The sequence below is a fragment of the Camelina sativa genome, chromosome 3 (genome assembly GCF_030686135.1).
Source record: "Camelina sativa cultivar CO46 ecotype springtype chromosome 3, ASM3068613v1".
Classification (NCBI taxonomy): domain Eukaryota; kingdom Viridiplantae; phylum Streptophyta; class Magnoliopsida; order Brassicales; family Brassicaceae; genus Camelina; species Camelina sativa.
In genome coordinates this window covers 28,403,819-28,419,595 of record NC_141882.1, presented here as the reverse complement: position 1 = coordinate 28,419,595, position 15,777 = coordinate 28,403,819, and the positions used below count along the sequence as shown (strand labels likewise).

General features: G+C 35.1%; 4 protein-coding genes across 4 annotated transcripts; 2 read left to right on the top strand and 2 right to left on the bottom strand.

Moving 5' to 3' along the window:
* The first annotated feature begins 1,181 nt into the window (after positions 1-1,181).
* On the top strand, positions 1,182-3,864 carry LOC104778060 (RNA-binding protein Y14). Its single transcript, XM_010502423.3, has 4 exons — positions 1,182-1,603; positions 1,935-2,071; positions 2,553-2,707; positions 2,981-3,864. The coding sequence occupies exons 1-4, from the start codon at positions 1,327-1,329 to the stop codon at positions 3,024-3,026; spliced, it is 615 nt and encodes a 204-aa protein (XP_010500725.1). The 5' UTR covers positions 1,182-1,326; the 3' UTR covers positions 3,027-3,864.
* A 568-nt stretch (positions 3,865-4,432) lies between these two features.
* On the top strand, positions 4,433-8,118 carry LOC104778057 (ABC transporter G family member 12). The gene is made up of 8 exons (XM_010502422.3): positions 4,433-5,241; positions 5,539-5,618; positions 5,704-6,168; positions 6,263-6,385; positions 6,467-6,598; positions 6,694-7,254; positions 7,345-7,452; positions 7,623-8,118. The coding sequence occupies exons 1-8, from the start codon at positions 5,013-5,015 to the stop codon at positions 7,983-7,985; spliced, it is 2,061 nt and encodes a 686-aa protein (XP_010500724.1). The 5' UTR covers positions 4,433-5,012; the 3' UTR covers positions 7,986-8,118.
* A 3,502-nt stretch (positions 8,119-11,620) lies between these two features.
* On the bottom strand, positions 11,621-12,536 carry LOC104704394 (uncharacterized). Its single transcript, XM_087507458.1, has 2 exons — positions 12,193-12,536; positions 11,621-12,047 (listed from the first exon to the last, which is right to left on the bottom strand). Exons 1-2 carry the CDS (start codon positions 12,534-12,536, stop codon positions 11,621-11,623), a joined length of 771 nt encoding a protein of 256 aa, XP_087363584.1.
* Positions 12,537-13,203: 667 nt separating this feature from the next.
* Positions 13,204-13,611, bottom strand: LOC147947800 (glutathione S-transferase T3-like). The gene has a single exon (XM_087507457.1). The coding sequence runs from the start codon at positions 13,609-13,611 to the stop codon at positions 13,204-13,206; it is 408 nt and encodes a 135-aa protein (XP_087363583.1).
* Between the last annotated feature and the right edge of the window lie 2,166 nt (positions 13,612-15,777).

The following is a 15,777-nucleotide window of genomic DNA, read 5'->3' as shown; positions in this document are numbered from 1 at the left end:
GTAAAACCAAAAAATCAAAATTGACTTGGGTTTATCTAAAGCAAACCGGAATCAAACCGGTCGCACTCTAACCCTAATCTCAAACTGAAGAACTCAGTTTGAGCCGCCGCCCATGGAATTGCGGATGCTCATCGGAACAGGTCCTCCGGTGAGCCTGGACGACGCGAGTCAAACGGAGATGGTGATCCAAGATCCGTTGCCATCCTGCCACCGTAGAGCAGCTTTGAGGAAGAAGAAGAGATCCGATCTTTGATTGTCGATGAGATTCAGGCTCATATGTGAGAGAGCAAAAGCGGTAGGGAGTAGATCTGAAACTTTTGACGGTGGTTTAGCTCCTCCGAGCAATAGACGACCTCCCCCATCGAACGACAGCCGTGAGAGCCTCCAGAATCTCCGGTCATCAGATCTAACCGCCTTACTCTCTCGATCCTTGCCGTGAATCTCCCTCTTCTTCTCCCCGTCGCATCACCGCCGATAGAGCTCTTACCGTCGGTGTGTCGAGGAAGCTTCTCCCTTCCACTGCTCCCTTGATTTTGATCTATAAGCTTCACTTTGTTGATGTTGCAGTTTACGGATGAAGCACCATGAGCCTTGGGGCTCTCTTCGTCGCCGGAATCGATGGAGAACTCCCATCGACGGAGCACGCGGTTGTGATCAGAAGAAGAAAGAGGTTGGGAGAGAAAATCGCCGCGAGTGTCGTCCACTCGCGAGCGATTCTCTCTTTTTGACAATAATTACGATTTTTAGTTAATCTATGTTCTATCTAATGAAATGTGTTGTATTTATGGTTTAATTGAAGGTAAATATTTTTAGTTTTATTATTGTAAAAAATGCATTAACAAATAAATCTAAATTATTTAAGAGAGAATAAACCTTACTTTAATTTGTAATAGATGATTATGAAAGACTGGTCACCTCTTTTTAACAATAAAAACCACGCCAACGAGTTTTAGATCCTTTCGAACTTCTGATGATATGTTTGAGTTTGACTAAGATAAATAAGATAAAGAAATAACCATCAAAAATCCTAATCTAAAACTTCTTTTTTTGAACAGAAGTTTTATGATAAAACTGTGTGAGTTTCAGAGTAGAGAAAAGCCTGTTTTTAAAAATTAGAAATAAAAGGCTTAGCTTAAGCGTGTAAAAAGCCGAATAAAAAGTATACAAGGTGAAAGCCCAGTAAAGGCCCAATCTACATTCCTATAAACCACAGGCAGAGAAAATATCTAAGGTAGAGGAAAAGCTCCGTCCCCAAAAACAAAGGAAGCAAAATCAAGTCGGCGGAACGGGAAGAGATCGATCGGGAAAGTTACGGCGGCTGAAGTGATGGCGAACATAGAATCAGAAGCAATCGATTTCGAGCCTGAGGAGGATGACCTTATGGATGAAGAAGTTACAGCAGTTGACGCCGCCGATGTTTCTCCACGCGCGGGACACCCGAGGCTTAAGTCGGCTATCGCCGGAGCTAACGGAGAATCAGCGGCGCAGAAGAAGACTAAAGGCCGTGGGTTTCGCGACGAGAGAGATTCCGATCGTCAGCGCCGTCTTTCCTCACGCGATTTCGAGTCACTCGGTTCTGACGGCGGTCATGGTCCACAGCGATGTAATGTCTCTCAATCCCTTCTTCTCGCGCTGCTTCTAATTAGGTGTTTATAGTGTTGGGGTTACTGATTCTTCGCGTCGTTGATTGATTTGTGTTAATAATTTGTTTCTAGGGTTTCTCAAATTACCCCTGTGGCTTTGGATTCAATTTGACCTAGATGTGTGTTTTCATTAGATTTGTCTAGAACTTTCGATCTACAGACTAAAGAATTATACTGTAGAGAATTTAAGTAAACGGAACTGTAGTCTGTGAGAGCTGAGCATAGTCACTTTGATGGGTGATAAAGGTTTGGAACTGTTTTGAATGACTTGTTGTTTGTGTTTATGTGTAGCCATTGAAGGATGGATTATTTTGGTTGCTGGAGTTCATGAGGAAGCACAGGACGATGATTTATTCAATGCTTTTGGTGACTTTGGGGAGATAAAGAATCTACATCTCAATCTCGATCGTCGTACTGGTTTTGTCAAGGTATGGGGTTTTTTTTCTATGTTCTTAATAGCTGTTTTGTTGGCTATAGTGAAGCTAAGTTTTTTGCTATGTTATTTTGATTCACGATGGACGTTAGAGATGTAATATTCTGTAAAGTGTGTCCAAGATGACTCTCCTATTCAACATACTGTTATGTGTTAATCAGTGTAATGCTAAGTATTAGGAATGGAGAGCCAAAAATGATATGCAAAACTTTGCTATTTTATAATGCTGTTATGATAGATACAACAGATGTAGTCTGTCAGCTGCAATGCTGTGTTATCCCAGTTGATGCTCTCCTCTTAGACATATTTTATGTTTTAATCCATATATTGTTAACTATCAGAAATGAAGAGCCGAGTATGATAAGCTGTGTTTTAGAGGGAGTTTACGGATCAATTTTTTTTTTTTTTATCAGTTTGCGTGAGTTCTTATGCAAGTTGTATTTAACTTGTACACTTTCCCTTGTCGTTTTGATCAGGGCTATGCTTTGATAGAATATGAGAAGAAAGAAGATGCACAGAAGGCGATATCAGCAATGAATGGTGCTGAGCTTCTAACGCAGAATGTCACTGTTGACTGGGCATTCAGCAGTGGTCCCAGTTCTGGTGGATCTCACTGGAGAAAAAACCAGAGGTTGGTAACCTTATTACTCTTCTGTTTCCCCTCTCATTAACCAAGTACCACGACTTGTCTGCTCTTGCGGTTTGTTGAAGTGTAGTGTAGCCTTGAATATGTAGACACAAAGATTATATATCTCAAACCTTTTAACCATAGACAAAGTACTATATTGTCCTAAGCACTTATTTTCTCCCAATGAATCAATCACATGCGACTTTTCAAGTAGTTTCACCTTTAGACATATTAATCATTTATTGATCATTGGGTTTTTTTTCTGGGTATTTGCAGGTCTGGGAGGTCCCAGCGTTCACGAAGCCCGAGAAGACGTTACTGATTGTATTATGATTTGGTATGGAGAGTTGTTTCCACATCTCTCGGTATTTGGGATCCTCTCTCTATCTGTAAGGTACGGTTACAAGGCGTGAGTGTTGGACAAATTTTTTTTTGCAGTTATGTAGGGTTTGGCTGCTTTTGCGTTGTTTAATCTTATGCCTTTGTATGGGATTTGTTGCGTTTAAACACCATGAGATCTGTTTTAATGCTTTGTGTTGGTAAAAAAAAAAAAATACATTGGATGAGGAAGATGTTTTAATTTTCAGTCTATTGATTCATATTTAGGTTGAAGAACTTGCATGTACATGTGAAAATGATCGACTAAATGAATCTTCTCTACTAAAATTTCCGTATTTGCTGGTCTGAACATGGAATTTAGTTGACATCTTCTTAACTAAAACTATTCCACATTTCTGGCTTGGCATTTACGGAATTTTCTCTATCAATGGCATTGACATCGTGTTTTGTCTATAGCCGTAACTACCTTATATATATGTTCAGTTAACAGAAATCATCAAAGGTTGATGAGTGGCGATAAGCGAGCTGTTGTACTTTCTTCCTACTCACATGATGCATGATTTCTGTTGTACGTTGCAATCATCTATACTTCGTGCATAGAGCAAGTCCCACATTAATATTTATGTGAATGTATGGACATATTTTAATGGCTAAAACCATAAATTACTGCTGAAATTACTAAGAAAAGAAAAATGTACATGTGGAGCCGTTGGAACTGTTACGTTTTTCTATGTTGTAAAAATTTGATTGTACCATAGGCTAAGGGCTTGATAAGAACATACCTTAGATTCTGTTGATTTTAAAATCTGCGTTTCTCTCTCTTTTTTGGTAATCTGTTTGTGTCCCCCTTTTTCGTACCAAAACAATGTGAAACGTAGCTACTTTATTTAGTGTCAGTTTTATATTTTTCATCTGAACAAACCAAGAAATCAATAAACAAGTAGTATTTAGATATAATTAGTAAGTCAGAGATCTATAACTTCGGTTTGTGTTAAACACACTAGTAGCCAATGCTTAGAAATGTAGTTAGACAAAGCTACACCAAGCTAAAAAGACATATAACCCATAAAATCATGAAGATAATAAATGGATAGACCAAAAAGAAATAATGAACCATAATACAAAATAACTGTATCGGTGGCAACTACCAAGCATTCAATTCCTTTCCCTTTTCATTTAACACCTGTGAAGACTCGTTGTGAGCTTCTCTACCTCTTTATATCAATATCATCATTTATCTGTTCTCTTGATTTAACATTTCAACGAAATACTATGATGCTTTTCTAATTTTAGTTTTACCTATAGCAATCCTTCACTAATAGCAATATATCACTTTTCTAGCTAGCTTCTAAAAGAGTACAAAAACTAAAGGGTTATACATTTTCAGGTGTGAGCAAATGATAATTTTAGCAAACTATCATTATCAATCCATTGAATCATACGGGTTGATTCCATTTTACAAAATATCATTTGCCATCCGTGTGGCTAAATTTCTTGCTACTAATTTAATTGGCAAGATCCGACATATAAAAAGTATTTTATACATCTATATATTCACAATGCATACGTATATATATATGTCAATAAGTGGTGGGTGGTTACTTTACTACACATGGACGATTGTATAAATATTACTTACACCTCCGTTCATCAAAACTCTCATTCTCACATTAAATGAAAAAAGAAAAACTATATCATAGACGTGTATCTATATATGGTTATCATCATATTAAAGCCACCCATTAAATATAATTAGTTGTTTGTTGATTGTTGCTCTCACCTAAGAAAAAATCTTTAGGCCTACAAAGATTAATCACTATCTTTTTATAATTCACTCTCCAACCAATAAAAACAAAAACCTTAAAGAAGAAGAAGAAGAAGAAGAAGAAGAAGAAGAAGAACAAAATAACTCTCTCTCCCTCTCTCTCCCTCTCTCTCTCTAAGTAAGTTTTGATCTCCAACACAAAATATGGAAGTAGAGAGTACGAGCAATGGCCAGCGTCCACCTCCTTCGGCTGAGATTGGTCGTGGTGCGTACTTGGCGTGGGAAGATTTGACGGTGGTTATACCAAACTTTACTGGTGGTCCGACTCGAAGGTTGCTCGATGGATTAAACGGTCACGCTGAACCCGGTCGGATCATGGCCATTATGGGTCCTTCCGGATCCGGCAAGTCCACGCTTCTTGATTCTCTCGCAGGTTCGTTTTCTTATACTGAGTGAGACATCTTTTCATAGATATATCATAATATAGACAGTAGTAATTCTTATCACCAATTTTACCTACTATTATAAAATTTCTATTTTACTAATGATCTTTTTGTTTCGTTTTGTGAAATAGAAATGTTATATCTATTTATGAATTCTTTTAGATATACAATAGATGGTATAATTTGTTTCTAAGTAACACTTATAATTCAGATGTATAATTTGGTTATTAACAGATCATAAATAGAATTATATATTAAATTGTTCCGAATGATCTCATGTATATTAGGTAGACTCGCAAGAAACGTGATCATGACTGGTAATCTTCTATTGAATGGGAAGAAGGCAAGACTAGACTACGGCCTCGTCGTAAGTACTAATTTGATATATCCGAATTTTATTTTTGGTGTGTGTTTAGGATTTTTTTTAATTGAAATTATTATTGAATGGATAGGCTTATGTAACACAAGAGGACATTTTGATGGGGACACTAACGGTTAGGGAGACAATAACATACTCAGCACATCTAAGGCTTTCGAGTGATTTGACCAAAGAAGAAGTCAACGGCATTGTTGAAGGAACTATAATTGAGCTTGGTCTTCAAGACTGTGCAGACAGAGTCATAGGTAACTGGCACGCTAGAGGAGTGAGTGGCGGCGAGAGGAAACGTGTCAGCGTTGCGTTAGAGATCTTAACGCGGCCGCAGATTCTGTTTCTTGATGAACCAACTAGCGGTTTGGACAGTGCTTCTGCGTTCTTTGTGATTCAAACGCTAAGGAACATTGCTCGGGATGGAGATAGAACCGTTGTTTCGTCGATTCATCAGCCTAGTAGCGAAGTTTTCGCTCTCTTTGATGATCTTTTCTTGCTCTCTAGTGGTGAGACTGTTTATTTTGGTGAATCCAAGTTTGCTGTTGAGGTAAAAACTGAGATCTAGCTTTCTTGGTTTTCAAGAAAATTTGTGCTTGTCTGATTGCTAAACGCATAACTCTCTCTCTGTGTTTTGTTTGCAGTTCTTTGCTGAAGCGGGGTTTCCTTGCCCGAAGAAACGGAACCCTTCTGACCATTTCCTAAGATGTATAAACTCAGATTTTGATACCGTTACAGCTACACTCAAAGGATCTCAGAGGATTCGGGTGAGATATCTAAATCTTTAAACTTTGAACAAGGCTGTAGAGACTCCTTCGAATAAAGACTCTCAATATCTTTTATTGCAGGACACACCAGCTACATCAGATCCTTTGATGAATCTAGCAACGTCTGAGATCAAAGCTAGACTTGTTGAGAATTACCGCCGTTCAGTCTATGCTAAATCCACAAAATCTCGGATCCGTGAATTAGCTAGTATGGTAAGCAAACCCTTCTTCTCTGTTTCACTCATTTAAGAATCCAAGACAAGTTTGTATATTGAAACCTTCTGTGTTCTGTTTTCGGGGTTTTACAGGAAGGACATCATTCGATGGAAGTGAGAAAGGGAAGTGAAGCGACCTGGTTTAAACAGCTACGAACTTTGACAAGTAGATCATTTGTGAACATGTGTCGCGATATTGGATACTACTGGTCAAGAATTGTGATCTACATTGTCGTATCATTCTGTGTCGGGACGATCTTTTACGATGTAGGACACAGCTACACATCGATCTTGGCTCGTGTTTCTTGTGGTGGATTCATTACAGGTTTTATGACGTTCATGTCCATTGGAGGGTTTCCTTCTTTCATTGAAGAAATGAAAGTGTTCTATAAAGAGAGGTTGAGTGGTTACTACGGCGTTTCGGTTTACATCATATCGAACTACGTCTCTTCTTTCCCGTTCTTGGTAGCGATTTCGCTCATCACAGGGAGTATCACTTACAACATGGTGAAATTCCGTCCTGGAGTCTCGCATTGGGCTTTCTTCTGTCTTAACATTTTCTTCTCTGTCTCGGTCATTGAGAGTCTCATGATGGTTGTAGCTTCTCTTGTTCCAAACTTCTTGATGGGTCTAATCACTGGAGCTGGTATCATTGTAAGAAACCCACCCTCTCTATTTCAAGAATCCTCTGTTTTGTAATCCTCGGTATCTGAAACAGTGTTCTTGATCATGTTTCTTTAATAGGGAATCATCATGATGACTTCTGGATTCTTCCGTCTACTTCCTGATCTTCCAAAGGTTTTCTGGCGTTACCCAATTTCGTACATGAGCTATGGTTCTTGGGCAATTCAGGTACTCTCTTTGCTTTATTTACAAGAAGCATTCAATACTATTGTTGAAGCGTTTAGCTTGCAAATATTGTGAATCTCTCATTGAAGTTTCACTGTCAATTAGTTTTGATAAGAAGTTGGTGAGTCTTTGGTATCTAACATGTTTTTGGTTTCTTGTTTTATAAACTGAAGGGAGCATACAAGAACGATTTTCTTGGTCTAGAGTTTGACCCGATGTTTGCGGGGGAACCCAAGATGACAGGAGAGCAAGTGATAAACAAGATATTCGGAGTGCAAGTCACACATTCTAAGTGGTGGGACTTAGCAGCGATCGTGTTGATCCTTGTGTGTTACCGCATTCTCTTCTTCATAGTCTTGAAGCTCAAGGAGACAGCAGAGCCGGCTTTGAAAGCTATTCAAGCAAAGAGAACGATGAAGAGTCTCAAAAAGAGACCTTCTTTCAAGAAAGTTCCATCTCTATCTTCAATATCAAGGAGACACCAACCTCCACACTCACTTTCTTCTCAAGAAGGTCTTACCTCTCCAATTCATTAAAGACTATATCAATATATATGTGTATACACTTTGTTTCCTAATCTGTTTTGCACATACAATCCAACATCTCATGATTCTATGATTCAGCATTGTTATTGAACATTCCTTCAATATACAGTAGTTTCTCATCGTATACATATCTTATTATATAAACCTTGATGACAAAATTACTCATTAACAAGATCGTGACACGTGTCAAATATATTGATTAGATGTCGACACATGTCTAATTCTATTTACAGAATTTTATATGTTTATATTTTTAAAAATGTCAAATTTACTCATTAACAAGATAGTGACACATGTCAAATATATTGATTAGATCATGACATGTGTCTAATTTTATTTACAGAATTTTACATGTTTATATTATAAAAAAATAATATTTTTCTAAATCAAAAAGGAAAACTAACAAAATTAATATACTTTCTAATTATATTATACGTGTGTTCTCAATAAAATTTGACATGTGTTAACAAAAACGAAATTAATTAAACATGTATATTAATCAATAAATAATGAATAACAAAGTTAAAAAGAATAACATAAGTTATTTAACATAATTTTAGTCGAATATAAATTGTATTTATTGTTGTAATATATTTTTTTTATTGTAAGTAAGCACACAAAACCTTGAAAGAGTAATGAACTTAAAAAAATATTTCAATACATGATGTGTATTAATATAGTTTTACATGTTTTATTTTAAAGATTTTAATGCATGTAGTAATATGAGAAACCTGAAAGAAAAATCGAAAAACTGAGTTTGTAGGAATGAATTTTTGGTTAATTGATGAAAACTGACAAAAGTATTACTTATGAAATTACGACATATAGTAGAATAATATTTAAGATATTTTTGAATTTCCAATTTTTTTTGTGGATGTTAACTGATTTTTTTACTGATTGTTTATTGTTAAATTTAAAATACTAACCAATATACATATTATCTCATATGATGCTCATATTAGTTTTTTTATTAAAATTTTAACTCTAATACATGAAGAAGTGAATTATGGTTTTACGATGAAATAGATAGTTAAATGTGATTACTAAACTGAATGTCAAACGATGAAATTTATTTTAGATTAAAAAAATTTCAAATATTAATATGTATCATTTTTAAAATATTGATTCAAGAATATTATTCATATTTTTTATGTTTGATTTTATAATTTGAACACATGTATTTTTGTAATGCATATGTTAAAACATAAGATAATACGAAATATATTATAATTTATAGGAATGAATCTTCACTAATTTGATGGTAATGTCTATATATCTTTATATATGTTTTTATTTTATAACTTTCACTTATTTAAAATTGATTATGAAATGAGTTAAAATTAGTACTTATGAGATAACAACATAACAAATAGATCTTAAATATGTTGATTCAGTTTTATTGCAAATTATATTTTGTTAATTTTTATTTGTATATTCAATTCTTACTAAGATATAGACTTGATATGATTTATTAATTGTGTTTGATATAAAATATTTAGTTCTATGCATTAAGATGAAATGTATAATTAAACTTAAAATATGGTTTATTACGATGTTATAGATATTTAAATGGTACTCCATGTCCTATAAGAGTTGTTGGATAAAAACACAAACATTAATAAACAATAAATATTATGTCATTTATAAAACTTCAACCAATAAGAAAATATACGGAAAACGATATACTTCTCCAAGAGAATATCATATCAAGCCAGATATAGCTCAATCTATTACCACGTGCTATATATCTTCGAGAATATATTTCTCAATCTATATCTCTCAGACTCCATAGTTCAAGATCTATATCTCCTTTGAAATATAGTTTTCACCTAATTACCCACAAACATCGGTTTTGCTCGGTTCACTATTTACTGAACCAACTAAATAAAATAATATAACAAATATAACCTAATTTAAACTGAATTAAATTAACTAAAACAAATTAAATGAAAAAAAAAGAACATCATGATTTTCTTCTGTTGATCAAAGATTGAGTTCTATTTAGCTTGATGTGATACTTTTTGTGGGAAAATATATCGTTTTCCCGAAAAAATATTGCATAGTTCAAATAGTCATAAATTGTTATATTAATAAAAATTGTACATAGAAATTTGAGAAAATATTATAAAATAATGCAAAAAACCTTCAAACTCTTATATAATAGAACTGAGAGAGTATTAAAATATGAAAAGTTCATATTCAATATTAAAATGTTACAAGATAAAATCTAAAAACATGTCTATTACTACTTAATTATTCTCAATAATTTTTAAAAAATTATACCCGCGTTATTACGCGGGCCTTATCTAGTATATAATAAAATTCCTCCAATGGTTTTTTATTTTGTATGTATAAAATAATATATATGGAATGCCTAAACCCGTTACCTATTAAACTTGTTATATAGAAACCCACATAATTTACATGAGAATTAAAATGAAAAAATGTCATTTAAACCATAAACTTTCAAGTTTTGACTATTTAAACTATAAACTTTGTTGTATGTCATTTAAAACATCAATTTATGTTGACTACCTCTTTAAAACATTAAATTTTGTTATTAAACAAAAAAAAAATAACGTTAAATCTGATAACTGAGCAACTAACATACATTATAATGTCGTTAACCACTTTCCATTAGTAACAAAACGACATCGTTTTGATGAAAGTCTTAATTCAAGAAAAATGTCATTTAAAACATGAATTTTTAAATTTAGGTCATTTAAACCATGAACTTTTAAATGTATTATCATTTAAACCATGAACTTTATTATAGGTCATTTAGAGCATCGTTATTGGGAGTTGCTCTCATGGTTTCTCTTGTAATTGGGGCCCAAAAACTTAACAAAAAACATATTTTTTCAGTCCATACAGAAGAGAATCGATTTTCCATCATTAGTGGAGTAACCCACCATAGTTACTCTCACATTAATTAATTATATAATTAATAATAAATTAAGTAAAGTAAGTCTAAGAGAAACTTAAGCAAAATCACCATATTACTAGAGAACCCAAAAAAAAGATGCTCAAGCATTTAAATAATAATTTTTTATTTTATGTTGATTAATTATCAAACTTTAAATATCTAAAATGACAAAACAATTATTTAAATATTTTCTATTACATAAAATTGAAAACAATACAATTTTACAAACTTTGGAATATTACACATATTTTACAAAATTCGGAATATTGAACATATATTACAAAAGTTGAAATATTAAACAAATTAAACAAAATTCGGAATAAGATTTATTGTGCGGTTGTCCCAATTTTGCCAGATATGCTCAATCAAGTCTTTTTCCAAACGATCATGCATTTGTGTATCATGAAGGTCATTTCGAATGCGCATCATATTATTTATAGTTGTTGGCATATCTGTAGAATACGATAAATCGACTTGGGAAGTTCCGCTTCCTTCTCCGTGATAGAACTCTGTTGGATAGTAGAAATTGTGTTCATGTCGTTCGTCTTCCACTATCATGTTATGCAGGATGATACATGCTCTCATTATTTTCCCTATTTTTCCTTTATCCCAAAAAAGTGCGGGATTTTTCACGATTGCAAATCGAGCTTGCAAGATTCCAAATGCGCGCTCTACATCTTTACGACATGCTTCTTGATTTTCAGCAAAGAGTTTTGCTTTTTCGACCACGTGGAAGTGTAATGGATTGGATGAAAGTTGCCCATTTGGGGTAGATACCGTCAGTTAGGTAGTACGCCATTTTGTATTGCCTTCCATTGACAACGTATGAAACTCTCAGAGCTCGGCCCTCTAGGATATCATCAAAGACCGGTGAGCGGTCCAAAATATTGATATCATTTAACGTACCTGGTGGTCCGAAAAATGTGTGCCAAATCCATAAATCTTGTGACGCCACTGCCTCTAGTACGATAGTCGGTTTTCCAGATCCACGTGAATATTGTCCTTTCCATGCAGTGGGACAATTCTTCCACTCCCAGTGCATACAATCTATGCTCCCTATCATTCCGGAGAAACCCCGATGTTCTCCAATATTCATCAATCGTTGGAGGTCTTCCACCGTAGGTCTTCTGAGATACTCGTCTCCGAACAGATTTATAACTCCCTCAACAAAATGTAGAAGGCATTTGTGGGCGGTTGTTTCAGCGAGTCATAAATATTCATCTATTGCATCTGCCGAACATCCATACGCCATGATACGAATAGCTGACGTACATTTTTGAAGTGCAGAAAGGCCGAGCCTTCCAGTAGCATCTCGCCTTTGTCTGAAATATGGGACTCCATTTCTCAATAGCATTAATAATACGAAGAAACAATGGTTTGTTCATTCTAAAGTGACGGCGGAACATAGCTTGAGTGTAAGTCGGATTATCACTAAAATAATCATTCCATAGCCGAACGTGACCTTCTTCGCGGTCTCTATTAATGTGGACTCTTCGGATAATTGAAGATGATGGTACATCTGGGTGAGTGTAGTTGTATTGGATATCCTCCACTATACTATCAACTTTGTCCTCTACAATATCATCAACTTCTTGATCGGAACTCCAATTAGACATCTTTTGACAATTTGGGTTTAGTAGAAGGCTTATGAGAAGTTTCATTTATTTGTAATGGAGAAGGATTTTTCTTTGGTATAGGAGGATTTTGTAATGGAAGTTTATGTTTTATTTGGTATAGGAGGAGAGTGAAGATAGGAGGAAATAGAGTTTGTTTGCGGGTGTAATGGAGTAAATGTTGTTGCAAATGAAGAAGAAAAAGTTGTCCAATATATAGACTAACAGTAGAGACACAAGCAAACAAACTACAACCCTTACAAAAGGCAGAACCGTGACTGTCCTTGCCAAACAAATAGAACCGTGACTGTCCTTGCCAAACAAATACAACCCTTACAAACATCAAAAGCTATTTAGACATAACCCTTACAAAAGCCATACTATCCTTACAAACATCAAAAGCCATACACTCCTTACAAACATCAAAAGCCATTTAGACATAACCCTTCACATCAACAAAACATCCCGAATCTGTGACATGTTCCACAACAAGACAGCTTCTTTTCTTCACGTGACTGTCCTCAGCTACATTTCATGACCCGAAACCTGAAACAAAAGAATACAAGTAGAGTTAATCACAACAAAACATACGAACATGAGAGACATAGAATGGTGACAACATGAGAAAGACACACAAGAGTTAAACATAACAAATCAAAAGAATTGAGACCTAAATGTTTGTCAACATTTGATCTACTAGTTTGTCTCTAAGTAGCACTTCAACGGGTGTTAGTTCACTCTTGTTAACTAAGCTGTCTAGCAATCTCATCTTGTTGTGCCTCTCTTTAGCAGCTTGTTCTTGATCCTTCATTGCAATGATCTTATCCAACCTACGGACAGAACCATCCTCAACATCAATACTAACACTCGGTTTCTTCCCTTTGTTCTTTGTAGCTTTAACACCCGGAGGCCTCTTCTCAGGTCCATCATTGCTCGTAGTAGTAGTCTCAGATGCAAGCTTAGTCCGCTTGTGGTTACATTCTTCTATGATCCATTTCTGATCGTGCTTCAGCTCCCTCCAGCAATGTCCAAGCATAAATGGCTTCTTCATGTCGTTATTGTAAAGCTCATACGCCATTCTCATCACGTCATCTTCTGATTATCCACTTTTCCTTCTTGTACTTGCTTGTGCGTAACATCCCACAAACTTGTTCACTTGGTGGTTTATCTTGTTCCACCTAGCCTTACATTGTGAAGGCCCTCTTGCGTTTGAACCGGCTGATCCATCATTTGCTTTGTAATATTCTGCAACTCGCTTCCAGAAACTAGTTAACCACTGCTCATTACTTACAACTGCATCCTTTCTTGTGTTCAACCAAGCACTTATGAGGTTGACATCTTCCTCTGCTGTCCACCGCTTCCTACTTCCTCTGCCGCCGTCTTCTTCAGTCTCTTCAACTGTAACCTCTATACAGTCTTCAGTTTCGGATGTTGGGCTAAAGTTAAGAGGCTGAGAAGAGAATGTTGAGGTAAAGTGGGGTGGCTGAGAAGAGAATGGGTTGCTAAATTGAATAGGCTGAGAGGATTGAGCAGAATGTGGAGGGTTAGGATTCAGAAAAGTTGGGATCTATTTGAGAATTTAAAAGATCAACATAATTTTCTGATGACAAACGATCAGGATTTCTAGAAGACATTGTTTGTGTTTAATGAAAGCTTATGTTTAACTATAAGGGATTGTAGATTGAGGGTTTATATTGTTTAACAATGAGGGTTTATATTGAACTCAAGGTTAGGTTAGCTTTTTAACTGAAGGTTAGATAGAAAAAGTAAAGTTTATTTGAGGTAAAAGGCAAATGAGTGTTTAGTTGACAAGAGATATATTTTTCAGTATATCTCTTTGAGTAGACAACTGAATCACTTTTCAGTAAATCTACTTGTGTACAAATATTCCAAAAGTTGATGTTTAAAGTCAATACTAAATTCAAATTCAATCATGTTTAAGTTGATGTTAAAGTTGATGTTTAACGTGTAATTATGCTTTTTATTCAAACTACAAACAAACTAGAACAAGCACAACAATCGGGTTTCAAAATATTTTAAAACACTTGAGCAAAAAAGGAAAACAGGACACGGCAAAACATCCCAAATCATACCTTTTAACACAATTATTTATAGAAAACATCAAACTAGAACAAGAACTCACAGTTTTATCAAAACAGAACAAGAACAGTTAATATGTAAACCGAACTAGAACAAGAACTCACAGTTAGAACAAGAACAAGAACAATCTATAACAGAAAGATTAACAAAACAGAACAAGAACAACAAAACCAACTCATTCATCCCAATCACATCATACTCAAAACCTAACAACAACATATGAGAGTTATATGACCATACCTTATCAATTTTAACTGTCCAACCGGTAAACCACTTCATCAACACCACTCTTCATCATTTAACCACTTTATCGAGTTCATGAGAACCTCGCAGAAAACAAGACAATCTTGTTAAACATCAAACTACACTTACACTCTAAAAATACAAGAACATCAAAAAATTACAAGAACATACAAAGCTATAACACAAAAGCTATAACACAAAACAAGAACATAAATCATACAAAATAAGCCACTCATTCATAAAAAGCTATCAGACAATAATCATTAATTAAACCGAAACCCTAAATCATACAAACAAATTTCAAAACCAAGATTAACATCAAATTAATCTCACAATCGATGCTTAATAAGTCAAATTGACAGCAAAGATTAACAATTCTAACAAGCAATCGAATTAATATGAAACCCTAACAATTAAAGACCATACAGAGATGAATTACAGAAACACAAAAAAACATAGATTAGAAGACGAACCGTATCTCTCCAATTCGTTAGACGGTGGACCTCGCCGGACATCCGCCGTTGTTCCACCACTCCTCCGCCATCGTTGCCCCACCACTGTGGAACCTTAGCCGTCGCCAAATCGTGAGAACCGAAATGACAAACCCTAATAGGCTGGGTTACGCCAAAAAAATCTCCAATCACCCTCCGTTTAACCCAAAACCATCGAGATTTAGCCGGATACATCAACGATATGATGTTAATCGGTTGGTTTTTCTGATGACAAACGATTCGCGATTTATCTCCCATGAACAAAATGAACAAGAGAGAAGAGAAAGAAGAGAGAGAGGTCGAGAAAGAATAAAAAAATGTGAGGAAAAAAAATACCTTTTATATTTATCAGTTTACCAATCGCAATATGATACGTATCGTTGCTCAAGGGGTTACTCCCAAACCTTCCC

What these genes read in the sequence shown, in the direction of transcription:
- LOC104778060 (XM_010502423.3), top strand. Translation starts at nt 1,327, where the DNA reads ATGGCGAACATAGAATCAGAAGCAATCGATTTCGAGCCTGAGGAGGAT. An exon ending in GTCGTACTGGTTTTGTCAAG is followed by an intron (nt 2,072 to 2,552) that starts GTATGGGGTTTT and finishes CGTTTTGATCAG; the next exon opens with GGCTATGCTTTGATAGAATA. An exon ending in CACTGGAGAAAAAACCAGAG is followed by an intron (nt 2,708 to 2,980) that starts GTTGGTAACCTT and finishes GGGTATTTGCAG; the next exon opens with GTCTGGGAGGTCCCAGCGTT.
- LOC104778057 (XM_010502422.3), top strand. Translation starts at nt 5,013, where the DNA reads ATGGAAGTAGAGAGTACGAGCAATGGCCAGCGTCCACCTCCTTCGGCT. An exon ending in GCTTCTTGATTCTCTCGCAG is followed by an intron (nt 5,242 to 5,538) that starts GTTCGTTTTCTT and finishes CATGTATATTAG; the next exon opens with GTAGACTCGCAAGAAACGTG. An exon ending in ATGGTTCTTGGGCAATTCAG is followed by an intron (nt 7,453 to 7,622) that starts GTACTCTCTTTG and finishes TATAAACTGAAG; the next exon opens with GGAGCATACAAGAACGATTT.
- LOC104704394 (XM_087507458.1), bottom strand. Translation starts at nt 12,536, where the DNA reads ATGTCTAATTGGAGTTCCGATCAAGAAGTTGATGATATTGTAGAGGAC. An exon ending in CCTTTCTGCACTTCAAAAAT is followed by an intron (nt 12,048 to 12,192) that starts GTACGTCAGCTA and finishes CGAGTATCTCAG; the next exon opens with AAGACCTACGGTGGAAGACC.
- LOC147947800 (XM_087507457.1), bottom strand. Translation starts at nt 13,611, where the DNA reads ATGGCGTATGAGCTTTACAATAACGACATGAAGAAGCCATTTATGCTT.